The sequence below is a fragment of the Suillus fuscotomentosus genome (assembly GCF_016647785.1).
Source record: "Suillus fuscotomentosus strain FC203 chromosome Unknown F5891scaffold_62, whole genome shotgun sequence".
NCBI lineage: Eukaryota > Fungi > Basidiomycota > Agaricomycetes > Boletales > Suillaceae > Suillus > Suillus fuscotomentosus.
Genome location: NW_024539574.1, coordinates 144,654 through 158,819, shown reverse-complemented (window position 1 = coordinate 158,819; position 14,166 = coordinate 144,654). Strand labels below are relative to the sequence as shown.

General features: G+C 47.3%; 5 protein-coding genes and 1 non-coding gene across 6 annotated transcripts; 3 read left to right on the top strand and 3 right to left on the bottom strand.

The window, feature by feature from the left end:
- The first annotated feature begins 678 nt into the window (after positions 1–678).
- On the top strand, positions 679–2,911 carry F5891DRAFT_649647 (uncharacterized protein). Its single transcript, XM_041372644.1, has 17 exons — positions 679–990; positions 1,052–1,061; positions 1,111–1,133; positions 1,184–1,216; positions 1,277–1,373; positions 1,432–1,460; positions 1,522–1,552; positions 1,602–1,634; positions 1,683–1,759; positions 1,812–1,851; positions 1,907–2,005; positions 2,067–2,177; positions 2,234–2,277; positions 2,332–2,357; positions 2,420–2,547; positions 2,597–2,625; positions 2,683–2,911. Coding segments are annotated over exons 1-16 (837 nt in total). The 5' UTR covers positions 679–936; the 3' UTR covers positions 2,599–2,625; positions 2,683–2,911.
- Positions 2,912–3,727: 816 nt separating this feature from the next.
- Positions 3,728–5,791, top strand: F5891DRAFT_1056945 (uncharacterized protein). Its single transcript, XM_041362724.1, has 16 exons — positions 3,728–3,745; positions 3,792–3,984; positions 4,047–4,056; positions 4,106–4,125; positions 4,184–4,216; positions 4,279–4,375; positions 4,431–4,459; positions 4,519–4,549; positions 4,609–4,641; positions 4,693–4,769; positions 4,822–4,879; positions 4,937–5,044; positions 5,105–5,215; positions 5,271–5,314; positions 5,383–5,408; positions 5,461–5,791. The coding sequence occupies exons 2-16, from the start codon at positions 3,931–3,933 to the stop codon at positions 5,588–5,590; spliced, it is 861 nt and encodes a 286-aa protein (XP_041221367.1). The 5' UTR covers positions 3,728–3,745; positions 3,792–3,930; the 3' UTR covers positions 5,591–5,791.
- Positions 5,792–5,983: 192 nt separating this feature from the next.
- F5891DRAFT_t101 lies at positions 5,984–6,057 on the top strand. Its single transcript has one exon. It is a non-coding gene; the product is annotated as a tRNA-Val (tRNA).
- Positions 6,007–7,590, bottom strand: F5891DRAFT_1056941 (DNA/pantothenate metabolism flavoprotein). Its single transcript, XM_041362723.1, has 6 exons — positions 7,421–7,590; positions 7,334–7,368; positions 7,241–7,269; positions 6,744–7,189; positions 6,571–6,690; positions 6,007–6,518 (listed from the first exon to the last, which is right to left on the bottom strand). Exons 1-6 carry the CDS (start codon positions 7,571–7,573, stop codon positions 6,219–6,221), a joined length of 1,083 nt encoding a protein of 360 aa, XP_041221366.1. The 5' UTR covers positions 7,574–7,590; the 3' UTR covers positions 6,007–6,218.
- Positions 7,591–7,732: 142 nt separating this feature from the next.
- Positions 7,733–10,349, bottom strand: F5891DRAFT_649498 (major facilitator superfamily domain-containing protein). The gene is made up of 9 exons (XM_041372642.1): positions 9,792–10,349; positions 9,700–9,730; positions 9,543–9,650; positions 9,377–9,490; positions 9,117–9,320; positions 8,916–9,066; positions 8,707–8,856; positions 8,430–8,648; positions 7,733–8,357 (listed from the first exon to the last, which is right to left on the bottom strand). Exons 1-9 carry the CDS (start codon positions 10,026–10,028, stop codon positions 7,985–7,987), a joined length of 1,587 nt encoding a protein of 528 aa, XP_041221365.1. The 5' UTR covers positions 10,029–10,349; the 3' UTR covers positions 7,733–7,984.
- A 1,331-nt stretch (positions 10,350–11,680) lies between these two features.
- F5891DRAFT_649555 (major facilitator superfamily domain-containing protein) lies at positions 11,681–13,764 on the bottom strand. The gene is made up of 10 exons (XM_041372643.1): positions 13,601–13,764; positions 13,233–13,528; positions 13,151–13,181; positions 12,994–13,101; positions 12,828–12,941; positions 12,562–12,765; positions 12,361–12,511; positions 12,155–12,304; positions 11,878–12,096; positions 11,681–11,807 (listed from the first exon to the last, which is right to left on the bottom strand). The coding sequence occupies exons 2-10, from the start codon at positions 13,467–13,469 to the stop codon at positions 11,765–11,767; spliced, it is 1,257 nt and encodes a 418-aa protein (XP_041221364.1). The 5' UTR covers positions 13,470–13,528; positions 13,601–13,764; the 3' UTR covers positions 11,681–11,764.
- Between the last annotated feature and the right edge of the window lie 402 nt (positions 13,765–14,166).

Here is a 14,166-nt window from a genome sequence, read left to right as displayed (position 1 = left end):
TCTTTGCTCGGGCTTTCAAAGCATTGTAACGCAAACGAAGCATTCTCTCCGCGTTCCCGGACGACACGGTCTTTTCAAGTACGATGTTTGACTGGTGCGACAACGAAGATTGTATGTTCTCATCCAGACGCCCAAATAACCCGAAGCAAATGTGACTTCAAGTGCACTTCGTCAGGAATCGGTTCGAGCACCACTGGTAGCTCTGCTTGCCACTACTTGGTACGTACTATCCAATCTTGATATTGCAGAGCCGACTCTACACATGAACGGTTTGTAGATACCCAAAATCGTGAAGAGACCCCCGATCACAATGCGTTCCGATTCAGAATTCGACCTCACATGATCCACAGTTACGTCTTCTAATACGCCCCTTTAGGAGAGCCTTCTCCGTTCCTGGTCTCCTCACCGGCTAGTCGACCTGATACATGAATGTAGCATGTATATAACATGCTTTCACCGGCACGACATTCGTTGGATAATCACGACACAAGTCACTAGTTACAGTCCTCTCCGAGGTGACTGTGTTTCAAGGCCTGATCACAGTGTTCCGAACTTCAAGCGGGTCAAGAATCAGCACAATGAGTACATGTAAGTGTCAGAATCAACTTTGATAATCAATTATGTCCAATCATCTGTCTCATTGGGCATGTTACATCTGAATAAAGGTTTCATTGTTATGTTATCACTGAAACTGCCGATGTTTCTGGCACCAACTGTAACTTTCATCGAGTTGTGCACAACCTGGTGCAGTTGTGACCACATCGACTATAAGTCAGCCAATGAAACGCTCCATCACGATGATGATATGATCATCCTCACCAGCAGTATCCCCGCATATACCCCAGTCTGGATGTGGTTCTCAGCTTATTTAGTATATAAGGAGGTGGACGAATATGCGCGCGAAACCCGACTATTTTCCCCCTCGAACCAATTCAGATGGAACATCCATCGGTCTACATCACAACGGCCAGAAGTCTGCAGCCCTTAGCGGTGCGTCGCTGTCTTGACATGATAGCAAGATGATAATGAATTTATCATATGTGGCCTCCAGTACATATGCAGTGCGTGCTGCCTGAATTGCATGTTGCTCGTTCTAACTCGACAGCTCAGCGTTGATAGCGGCGACATTCTGGGTCAGTTTATCCTGATCTATTTACGTCTGCAGTTAAACCTGTTTATCCAGACCTATGACTATATTTGTTCACTTCACGAAGAGGTGAGTAATGCCCTTCTTCCGTTAGTACGTGGCTTTGATACTGGTAATACATTATTCAAGTGGACATTCCTGCTTCGGTCACGCCTTACCAAGGTAAAAGTCCTTTATATCGTTACACGATATGTCCCCTTTTTCATCGTCGCCGCGGACCTATATAGTACGTTCATTCCCAGCATACAACCCTCCGATTTAATGAATTAACATGTTGTACTCAGTGAACTTCTCAGGGAACGAGGACCGCGATGTATGTGAACGTGTAGCACACTTACCCAATGATGAATGATGCTTACTGTATATCTCACCAGCAATGCCTGATATTAAGCAACATTTACGCATGTACGTCCACGGTATTTGATGCACGGAGTGTTGCTCTTTACTCTCACAGGTCTCAGACTTATATCACTCGCTTGCTCTGAATGTATATTTCTTTCCTCCGACACACGTGCTTCTAATCTGATTCATTCAGGCTTGTTTGTGCTCAGAACATGTGCGCTTTGGAACAACAATAGAATCATACTCATAGCCATACTGTCCACCATTTTTGTGAGTCCTATGCCATCAGCACACCTGATCTCATGGTTGATGAATGAGTCAGGCTATTGGCATTTGGTTGACTACTGTTGCCACCTCACATGGTTTGTGCTCCCATCCTCCCTACTGGTATCCGCCCATGTTATCTTCAATTCACAGTAACGAATAGCGTAATCCCAGACATCACAGGTTGTCACCGGAGCTCTGGTAGTTTCTCATTCTTCATGCAGTTTATTGTCTTGCTCGTGTTCCAACTGGGTATGCAGCCGGAAACTGGACTGCACGTTGCAGACACGCGCTGACTAATGCTATCCCTCAGTATTGGTATCCCTCACGCTCGTGCGTGTCGTACAGAGTTGGCGGTCGGCCCAAGGCCCTCTGTACGCGATCTTGCTGAAGCATAACATATTCTACTATGCATGCGGTCTGCGTGAGCCAGAACTCCTATGTTTTCGTGCTCATCGGTGATGATTAACTTTTCGAAAGTCCTCTCGGCCATAAACATCCTTGTTCCAAAGCTGCTTGACTACGTGCGTGAATAGTCCTCTTCAGTATGATTACTCATTGATGTTGCGCACACCCAGTCCATATCCTACTTCGTCCCCGAAAGGTATGCACCTCCAAATTCTGTTGTGAATTCCCACTGACAACACTCCCAATACAAATATACAGTTTGGAGGTTTTGATCCTTGCAATGCTCGCCACGCGCATGCACCTCCATCTCTGGCATATGAACCGGCACGCGAATGGCTCTGAGGCCCTCGTGTGTATTTCTATGTCCGACATGTCACCTGTAAACTGTACGATATACTGGTTGTAAAAATTGAGATGTGCTTACTTGACTTATAGAAACTGTCTTTGTCATGGGGTGCGATCTGGTGAGATGTTTTGACAAACGTTTAACTTGTGATTAAGCCCAATGATTATAATCAAAGACTCTAACGTGTGAACAATAACGACAGCGTCTTCGCAGAAGCCCTGACTTTCCGGCATGCGAGATCCAAGGAATTCCTGGAGGGTTCAGAAGAGACCTGGGAAATTGTCAAGGGCGTTTGTAGTAGGGTCGTATGTATTGTTGGACCATGGTAGATGCGCCGTTCAATCTTGCCACTTTGCGGAGCTGTTGCCAGGTAAACTCGGAATCAATTTCAAACTCACATATGATGTTCGGCGGATTCCGAATTTCCAACTATCCTTGTTGAACCTGTAGCCGCAATTCTACGTAGAGACCGACGCGAAGTTAGGTTTATACACCTGAGCGGTACACACGGGAGTTTAATCCAAGCCCGCAGCCGTCATATTGACTGAAAGTGCGTGCCGCCCAGCGTATGGTACAACTTGCGAGCCCTCGAGTCCAGAGCAATAATGTGAGTGCTACCGGGGTGTCACATGCCAAGCGTTGGCAGCATATTCGCTGGATGTGTCTCGCGGAGGGCTATGTAGACCGTGACGGAAATAAGCTAACGGCTTCGCTGGAACTCCACACAGGTCCATCGCGCATCCATCAAAAAGAAGCCATATCAGGGCAGCAGTCATACCTGTGGGATCCATCGCAATATTCTGATACTGCCCATACTTCTGACGATGCCAAGCTGCTCGCAACGTCCTCTCCTATCAACTTATAAACACCTTCACTGCACACACAAGACTGAGAAAACAGTTTGCCGTTTTCGTGGAGTCACGGCGCACGCAGTATTGCCGGAAATGATATGTCCTCGGATCCGAAGGCTCCGGTGCGCTTAAAAGAGATATCTTTCACTCGGACAGGAGGATAGGAGGAGCTTGGGACCTTATCAAGATCATCCACGATCATTTCTTGATCGGTGCATGGTTCCTTCCACGGTCGTCTTTTATTCCCCGAGCGCCTTGACATTTCGAATAACCTTCTGTTTTCCGTTAGTCTTTCGAACTAATTCCATGCTAGTTTCTGGTATGAGCCTATGCAATTCGTAACAGGGGTCCGGAAATGGTGCCAGGTCTCTCCAAGTACGAATTAATGTAAGTGGCGCCTTCTGAGTTGATTCAACCTAACCATATATAGTAGTGTGTTTTGCGTTTGCGCCTCACTACCGCCACCACGTTGATCGCTTCCTGGCTAGTTCCGAGTTACTCATAAGAGATAGCAAGGTGCATGCTGTGGGCGTAAAACCCATCTTCTTAAGCCACCTCTCAAACGAATGTAGATGGAGTATTCGGCCGACGATGTTGCAGCAACCAGGATTTTGCAGTACTTGGCGGTTTGTCGCTTCCTTAATATCAATAGCAAGATCATAACTGATATACCATGGGTGGCCACTAGTACATATGCAGTGCGTGCTGTCCGAATATATTCGTTCTGACTCTAATGTGACGACTCAGCGGCATTGATTACATTCTGGGTACGCTTGTCCCAATCTATTCCCATCCGCCATCAAACCTGTTAACCTCTTAATCCAGACCTATGACTATATTTGTTCACTTCACGACGAGGCAAGTAATGTGCTTGTTCCGCGGGATGCATTGCTTTCGATATTGAAATAATCTGTTCAAAGTGGACATTCCTACTTCGGTCGCGCTGGACCAAGGTAAAATGCCTCTACGTCACTGCACGATATGTACCCTTTTTCCTCATCGCTGCGGACATATGTCGTGCGTTCGTTTCCAGCACACATCCCCCGATACTGAATTGACATGCTGTGGTTAGTGACCTTGACACCGAATGAGAACCCCAAGGTATGTGAACGTGCAGCAGACCCCCACTGATGACGACACTTACTGTATGACCTGGCTAGGCATGCAAGATGTTCATCACTATTTACTCATGTACGTGTATGGCACATGCTACACGCACGTTCTTACTGAGCGCTATTATTTCCACTTAGGTTTTGCAGTGATATCACTCACTTGCTCTGAATGTATTCCTCCTTCCTCGCGATACAAACGTGCTCCTCATGCAATTCCCTCAGGCTTTTTTGTGCTCAGAACATATGCACTCTGGAGCAACAATAGAATCGTACTCGTAGCTATGCTGTCGACCTTTTTTGTGAGTCTCGTGCCCTCACCACACCCAAGCTTGTGATCGCTAACTTGGTCAGGCCATCATTGTATCATTCACCGGCATCTGGTTTAGTGCTATTGCCACTTCTCAATATTGTCTGTGCTCTCATCTTCCCCCACTAGCATTCGCATGTATTCACTCCACTCCCACAGTTTCAACTAGCGCGATCCCGGGCATCCCAGGCATCACAGGTTGTTACCGGACTTCGAGCAGTGTCCAATTATACCTGCCGTTCATTCTCTTGTTTGTCTTTCAACTGGGTACATGTCGCCGGGAACCGACATAGATCATAAATGCACGCTAACCAATGCTTTCCCCAGGACTGGTCTCCCTCACACTCATACGTGCCATACGGAACTGGCGGCCGACTAGATACCCTCTATATGCTACCTTGGTGAAGCATAATATATTCTACTACGCATGCGGTCTGTGTGAGTCACCTACATATGCGTCCATGCTCATCAGTGATAATCATTGTTCGGAAAGTTTTCTCGGCCTTGAACGTCCTTGTGCCAGTGATATTTCCCAATGTGCGTAAAACTTTAACCCTGCTGATACCGTTCAATTTAATGGAATCACTGATGTCTTACACTCCTAGTCCCCATACCACTCCTTCCTCGAAGAGTATGCACTTCATCTTCTTTCGTGGATTCTTACTGAGTATACCCTCGTAAAGTTTCGAGGTTTTCATCCTTGCAATCCTCGCCACGCGGATGCACCTCCATCTCTGGCAAATCGACAATACCGTGCATGAGTTTGATCCCCTCGTGTCTATTCCCCTGTCGGACATGTCACCTGCAGCCTGAAGCCGTGCACTGTCATGTCATATCGCGTGGCTTATTCGGTGTTGATTGTAAAGCGAGGTGGCATTGCTAGTCTGGTGGCTTGGCGTGGTGGATAGCTTGATATTGCAGAGTTCGCACTACAAATCTGCTTGTAGATGATCCATAAACTTCATACATGTATCAGCACGCAGGAACCCACGATCTCAAATGTGCGCAATGGTGCTTGGTTTCTGTGAGCGAAGAGTGCATCGGCTACCTCTACTACGATATCATGATGGATGGTTTACTGACGAGGGCATCAAGAACCTCGGTACCAGCCGAGGCGGTCCATCCTTTTGCAGGAACACTTCAAGGCCAAATATATCTGCCAACGACATGGTTATAATAGGCCTCTACTATTTGAATCCTTCCATCGGTCTGATGGCGTAGTTGGTTATCGCATCTGTCTAACACACAGAAGGTCGCCAGTTCGAGCCTGGCTCAGATCATTTTTTCGTTCTGCCTCAACGAGTGGTAATATAGGTTAGAACATAGAATACTGCACAGTAGTCGGATGGAGTCTTGCTAAAATGAGGAAAACCCTGACTTTTGCACATGCCTCGACAATAATTCTAGTATATATCATTACATACAACGGACCCCTGCCTGCTCATGAACCCTCGATCCACGCATTGTGCCGTTTAAGCAATTCTTCAACGATATCTTCCTCTATTTCTTTGGGATGGTTGGATGGTTGATGCGAATCAATTTCTATCCAAAATTCTTTATATTTCGGTTGAGATACGACGACTCCGTCCGGTTGCTTTGTAGCGTCTGCCTGCGCTACGGGAGATATCAACACAACCCGATACTTACGATTATGGAGATCGTTTCCGATCACCACCTGGTGCCCATAACGCTCAAGCGCCTGTTGGGCTTTCGGTATCAGAATCGTCTCGTCAGTCTCGAGCTGGGAAAATATGTTGGTCAAAAAGACAGCATAAAAAGTGAGGCGAGTTTACCTTGAAGGAGACAATGAACCCCTCTGGGTTCCATTCTGACACAAGCGGCTTTAAGATCTTCGGTACCTGATCCATTTCTATGGACAGATTGCCCTTTCCTGATTGTATCTTATGTTCCGACTGGCCGTGGCCATTATTGACATCGTTTTGCGAGACAGGGTGAGATCACTTACCAATCTCTGCTGCGGTAAGAAGAAATCACTGACAGCGGCAGCAAGATAATACATCGCCTTTCGTCCTAGGATGCTCATCTCCCTGCTGACTGCGCGCAGTAACCAAAGATATTCGTTCACGGAAACGAATGAGACCATGTGTAGGGTTCCTTGGGCATGCACTGCTTTGTATGCACGGAGTACAGAAAAGAGTTTGACGCGTTCATCAGTGGTTACAGTAATTTGCGGCATCGGTGTCGTAGGTGGAGGGTCATGTGAGTACGGGAACGCCGAGTCAATAGTCGACGATGACGGTAATGCAGCGTCAATCTCGAGAAAGTTGAGGAATGGGTTAGTCGAGTGGGAATAATGTCGACTAAAAGGTTGCAGGCTGAACTGGCGATGCATGAATATAACGGCATAACCAGCTTTGAGGAAATATTCGGCAGATGTTGCACCTCGGGTACCTACATGAATGATGGTTAGAAGAATATAATGAAAAGAACATTGGGACGTACCGGCGCTGAAGTTATCGAGGAAGCGGACGCTGCACATTTAGTGAACATGAGGTCAGTGACCCTGTGCGGCTGTGGGTGGTTGCTCGTTCTTACACATTGAGCTCTAGCGGTACGGTGGTCCCTCCGCTCTGATTCGAGTTCAGAGTGCATGACGCGAGCATCTGTGATAATGACTCTCACCGTTACAAGCACGACGGATCGGTTAGCCTGTCGTTGCCGTTGGATAAATTCGTGAACGCCCTGGATGTCGACGTCGAGTGAAGGAGGTCGTGATTGTGTTTCAAAGTACGATTCAGCAGAGAATGTCTGGGGTTCGTGTGTTGTATTAGACATCTTGTGTGAATCAAGAGAACCTGCTCACTAACGGTAGTACTTACTTCGGGTGGCCAAATTAAGTAATCAATCGTGCAATTTACATTAACCAATCACGGCAGAACATTTGAAAGGAAATCTTGGTCACCCGTTTTCATCCAGTATTCAACCCGGTCAACCGTCAAATCCTATCTGTGATCTGATTAGTACATCAATCGTATGGCTGTCACAAATGTACGATACAGTCTATTGATATACCCATGGTCAGATAGGTAGCGGGCCTAACAAAAAATACAGCATGAAGTCTACCCTACCTCTAATAATGAAATCAAAAAAATCTGCCTTGCAAGTCGTCGGGAACGGGAAAATAGTAAAAAAGAAATATGTCATCAAATAAAATGGTCGTTTAAAGGAACAGTCATCAAAAAGAACCTACGCCGGCAGATTCACTAGGTCAGCTTTTTTGATCATGGTCACGTTCGCGTCGTCGAGCTTTGTGTCAGAGTCCGTGCTCCGTGGAGCAGGATGTCCGGGGTCGCCGTGTTCCGGTTGGGGTGTGTGGTCCGTACTGCGGTCATAGAATATTGATACTGAAATGAACAGAATAGAGATAACTGCCAAGAGGAACCAAAATACTGCGGCTCGTCCTTTATACTCATGCGAGCCCCCATGGTTGGCCTCCACGGATGTCTCTATTGAGCTGATAACAGCGAGACCAATTGCTGATCCGAATAGAAGAGCGCCGTTAAAGATGGCACCAACTGTGCCTGCCATGGACGAAGGTGCGGCTTGAAATATAGCGATGCTGTAATGACAGCGATTGGAACGTGTCAGTGAAACCATGACTTTGCAGCGCTCAGTTCTAATTTGGACTTACTTTGTATGCGTATACGTCAGCATGATCCCTGCGCTCCCTAGAGAAAAAGCTGGGAATATGTATGGCCAATAGTCCTCAGGTTTTCCCCCGCCGAGCGCCATCAATACGGTCGCGACCATGCAAAAAGACAGGCCTGTCAGAATAATCCATTTCGGACTGAAGATCCGAGAGAGCGATCCGGTGAAACTCATAACGAAAGCTGCGACACCGATCGGGAGCCTGGTAAGTTAAAACAGTCTGAATGACGGGAAGCATGGAGTGACAGTCGAGACCTTACATGTGCACAGCCGATGATATTGCTGACCACTCAAATACGTTTTGCCACAGGGTGGTAAAGATCAGGAACACTGTAAACAACCAAAAGAATGGCAAGAGCGCCACGGCAAAAAGAATCGAGAAATTGGGGTAAAACCATGTCCGGGGTGGTCTGGTACAACATCAGCCGATGATTAGTGGTAGTAGGTGCGAGCATCCCTGATGACATACATTGCAGCTATATTCACGTGTATGCGTGTTTCCCAGTAGAAAAACCCGATAACCATCATGATTGATATGATGAGCGGGACAAGGACCGCTGCAGATGCCCAGCCATCAGTGGGGCCGGATGTCACAGCGAAGTTGAACAAAATCAAGGCAACTGTCGAAGCTCGTGAGGGATGCGAAGACGAGTATGCTGAAAATTCATACCAGTCAGGATGGTCACGCCGAGTAAGTCGAGGCTTTTCCATTTGGCTGCTGCATGCTCAAGATTGTCTTTGGTGTTTGCAATTTCTGGCGGTATGATGAAGGCACACGCCAGAGCCGCTGGCACAGCCACGATGGCTACGAACCAGAACACCCAATGGTAAGATGCCCATTGGACAAACATTGCAGCAATCAGGAAACCGAGGGCTATGGAACGGGACCATGAAGGTGGTCATGGGTAATCAGCTAGGGGAGATTCTCACAGCTAGCGACGCTGGCGCAGCCTCCAAATATTCCTATTGCCCGAGCTTGTTCAAGCGGTTCGGGAAATACGTTGACCAAGAGTGCCAGGGCAGAGGGGATTGTCATCGCAGAAGCTGTGAAGCGATCTTCGTCAGCCAAAACCGTCAGACCGACGGGAATGTTTACCTATCCCAGTCAGCGCTCTAAGAATGATGAGCGGAATGGTATCATCAACAAATCCTGCGCACAGCGAGATGACACCAAAACCAAATACACCCCCAACGAAGCCCGTCTCTGTGAGCCCATTAATGTCGCTATCTGACGGGTGCGGCATGGTACTGACTTGGGTTGTATACGTCGCTAATGCGGCCGCTCTAAACAAAGCGTTGAAGTGCAAGGTCAGAATCAATGAAATGAGCACGCAGTGCCACGCACGACGAGCAGAAAAGATACAAAGGTCAACTGGGATGCGCTCATGATCCAAGTGGATTGACTTTCAGTCATACCCATGGATACCTCGAGTACAGGGATTGCGGAGAAGAGAGCTGAGTTACTGAAGGCATCTAAGAATTGGGCGAGACAGAACATAAACAGTAAAATTAGTCTGCGAGTAAGTGAAAGTTCATGATGAACTGGCGTTTCAGCTGGGGTGCGAGGCTGTGGTGGCGGCATCTAAACAAGATACTGGAATTTGTCAGTTCAGGAGCGACCAGGTCACCAGCGGATGAAAGAGAGGTTGGAAATCCTTTATCGAAACGGATGAATGGCTCCATATTATATGGTGCGCGTCACTTAGACACCACCAATTATGTGCAGAGGCCAATTTGGCTCAAAGCTACTCAGGCTCGTGCAGCTCGTTCGCCCAATAATCCCACTTCTCCGCCGTCTCGTTCACAAGCAGAACATAGCCCAAAAGATGCGCAGCTGAAGGTCCAGCAGTTCAGTTCAACCAAGTACAAGTCCCACAGACGGGTTCCGGAGACTGTAGCACGACCTTTTGACTGACTGTAGGTAGATAACAAGACTTTGGCTAATCTGACTGCTGACGACAATTTACATAATCTCCGTCAAATTTGATCAGATTGAAAATCGCTCGGAATTACAGTTTTGTTCGTCCCGTCAAAGGAACATTTTCGTAAGAGGAATTAAAATTCTGACGAGACGGCAGGACATTAGCACACAATTGGTCCTAGTAAGTGACGCGCAGTGCGCACCATAAGAGGTATCACCATGACCAACGTGAATCAGACACACTATGACGCATATCAACACTAGCGAAGATCTCCAGCCTATGACTCATGTGAGTACGTGCATTCATGTGTAGTATGAGCTTATTTTTGAAGAAATTGGGCCTTTGAGGGAGGAATGTACGACTCGCATCATGCATCATGTTTGACTTACGGTGAGTTCCCCTGAAATCCTTGCACCATCACGGGAAATTTGTATACCCAACCTCTCATCAGCAAAACTCTTCAAATATCACAACACGTAACATTACCTGATTAGGAATTGTGAAAACGCTCATGTGACTCATGTATGCATCATACAAACATTACACGTTAGCTCCCATTTAAATTTCCTGTATCTAAGCAACTCTTTCACGGTTTCACCTCCCACGAACACGCAGCGTCGAAAGGCATAGAGGGTCACCAAACTAAATTAGTCAGTGTCTGGAACCAACCAGACAACCTGGTGACTTCGTGTGGCCAAAATTAAGTAATCAATCGTGCTTAACCAATCACGGCATTGAATACTTTACCAGCTCTGAAAGGAAATCTTGGCCACCCGTTTTCATCCAAACAGCGGTCAAACCCAAGTTTCAGCGTCAAATCCTATCTGTGATCTGATCAGTACATCAATCGTATGTCTCTCACACATGTGCAATACAGTCGATTGATGTACCCATGGCCAGATGGGTAGCGGGCCTAACAAAAAATACAGCATGAAGTCTACACTACCTCTAATAATGAAATAAAAAACACATCCAGCCTGCAGGTCATCACGGTATCGTCGTTAACGGCAAAATAGTAAAAAAGAAATATGTCATCAACGAAAATGGTCGTCTAAAGGAACAGTCATCAAAAAGAACCTACACCTGCAGATTCGCTAGGTCGGCTTTTCAATCATGGTCACGACTCACGTTCGCGTCGCCAAGCTTTTCGTCAGAGTCCGTGCTCCGCCGAGTAGGATGTCCGGGGTCGCCGTGTTCTGGTTGAGGTGTGTGGTCCGTACTGCGGTCATAGAGTATTGATACTGAAATGAACAGAATAGAGGCAACCGTCAAGAGGAACCAAAATACTGCGGCTCGTCCTTCATACTCATGCGAGCCCCCATGGGTGGCCTCCACGGATGTCTCTATTGAGCTGGCGATAGCGAGACCTATTGCTGATCCAAATTGAAGGGCGCCGTTAAAGATGGCACCAACTGTGCCTGCCATCGACGAAGGTGCGGCTTGAAATATAGCAATGCTGTAATTGAAGCGATTGGAACGTATTAATGGAACACGACAATTTGAACTTACTTTGCGTGCGTATACGTCAGCATGACCCCTGCGCTCCCTAGAGATAAAGCTGGGAATACATATGGCCAATAATCCTCAGGTTTCCCCCCGCCAAGCGCCAGCAATACGGTCGCGACCATGCAAAAAGACAAGCCTGTCAGAATAATCCATTTCGGACTGAAGATCCGAGAGAGCGATCCGGTGAAACTCATAATGAAAGATGCGACACCGATCGGGAGCCTGGTAAGTTAAAACAGTCTGAATGACGGGAAGCATGGAGTGACAGTCGAGACCTTACATGTGTACAGCCGATGATATTGCCGACCACTCAAATACGTTTTGCCACAGGACGGTATACATCACGAACACTGTGAACCACCAAAAGAATGGCAAGAGCGCCACGGCAAAAAGAATCGAGAAATTGGGATAAAACCATGTCCGGGGTGGTCTGGTACAACATCAGCCGATGATTAGTGGTAGGTGCGAGCATCCCTGATGACATACATTGCAGCTATATTCACGTGTATGCGTGTTTCCCAGTAGAAAAACCCGATGACCATCATGATTGATATGATTAGCGGGACAAGCACTGCTGCAGATGCCCAGCCGTCAGTAGAGCCGGATGTCACAGCGAAGATGAACAAGATCAAGGCAACTGTCGAAGCTCGTGAGGGATGCGAAGCGGAGCATGCTGAAAGTTCATACCAGTGAGGATGGTCACGCCGAGTAAGTCAAGACTTTTCCATTTCGCTGCTGCTGGTTCAAGGTTGTCTTTGGTGTTTGCAATTTCTGGCGGTATGATGAAGGCACACGCCAGGGCCGTTGGCACGGCCACGATGGCTACAAACCAGAACACCCAGTGGTAAGATGCCCATTGGACGAACATTGCACCAATCATGAGACCGAGGGCTATGGAACGGGAACGGGACCATGAGATTCGTCATGGATAATCAACTAGGGGAGATTCTCACAGCTAGCGACGCATGTGCAGCCTCCAAATGTTCCTATTGCGCGAGCTTGTTCAAGCGGTTCGGGAAACACGTTGACCAACAGTGCCAGGGCAGAGGGGATTGTCATCGAAGCGGCTGAGAAACGATCCTCGTCAGCCAAGACCGTCAGACCGGCGGGAATGTGTACCTATTCCAGTCAACGCTCTGAGAACGATGAGCGGAATGGTATCTCCAACACATCCAGCACACAGCGAGATAACACCAAGACCAAGTACACCCCCAACGAATCCAGTTTCTGTGAGTTCATTAATGTCGCTATCTGACAGGTGTGGCATAGTACTGACTTGGGTTGTATACGTCGCTAATGCGGCCGCTCTAAACGATGCGTTGAAGTGCAAGGTCAGAATCAATGGTATGAGCACGCACGATGAGCAGAAATGATGCAAAGGTCAACTGGAATGCGCTCATGATCCAAGTGGATTGACTCTCAGTCATACCCATGGATACCTCGAGTACAGGGATTGCGGAGAAGAGAGCTGAGTTATTGAAGGCATCTAAGAATTGGGCGAGACAGAACATAAACAGTAACACTAGTTTGCGAGTAAGCGAAAGTTTATGATGAACTGGCATTTCAGCCGGGGAGAGAGGCTGGAGTGGTGGCATCTAAACCAATGTGTCAGTTCAGGAGCGACCAGCTGATGAAGAAGAGGTTGGGAAATTCTCTGTCAAAACGGATGAATGGCTCCGCATTATAAGAGATATCTCCATGATCAACGTGAATCAGACAAACTGACGCATGTCAACACCAGCGAAGATCTCTACTCATGTGAGTACGTGAATTCATGTGTAGTATCATAGTATGAGCTTAGTATGTAAAATATTTTTGAAGAGAGTGAGCCTTTGAGGGAGGGACGTACGACTCGCGTCATGTTCGTGAGTTTCCCGGACATCCTTGCCCTATCACGGGAAATTTGTATACCCAACCCTCATCGATGGCATCAGCAAAACTCTTCAAATATCACAACACGTAACATTAACCTGATTAGGAATTGAAAAAACACCTCTAGTATTATGCATTTATGACGCATGTATGCATGCGTCATACAAACATTACACGTTTGCTCACATTGGAATTTCCTGTATCTAAGCAACCTCGAATTCACCTTTCACCTCCCACGAACACGCAGCGTCGAAAGGCATAGAGGGTCACCCAACTAAATTAGTCAGTGTCTGGAACCAACCAGACGCTCACTGGCTCACCTCTTGATCATGACGTCGTGTGGCTGTGCGATAGAGTCGATTGAAATAATACCCATCGCCAGATGGGTAGAGGGCCTAACAAAAAATACAGCATGAAGTC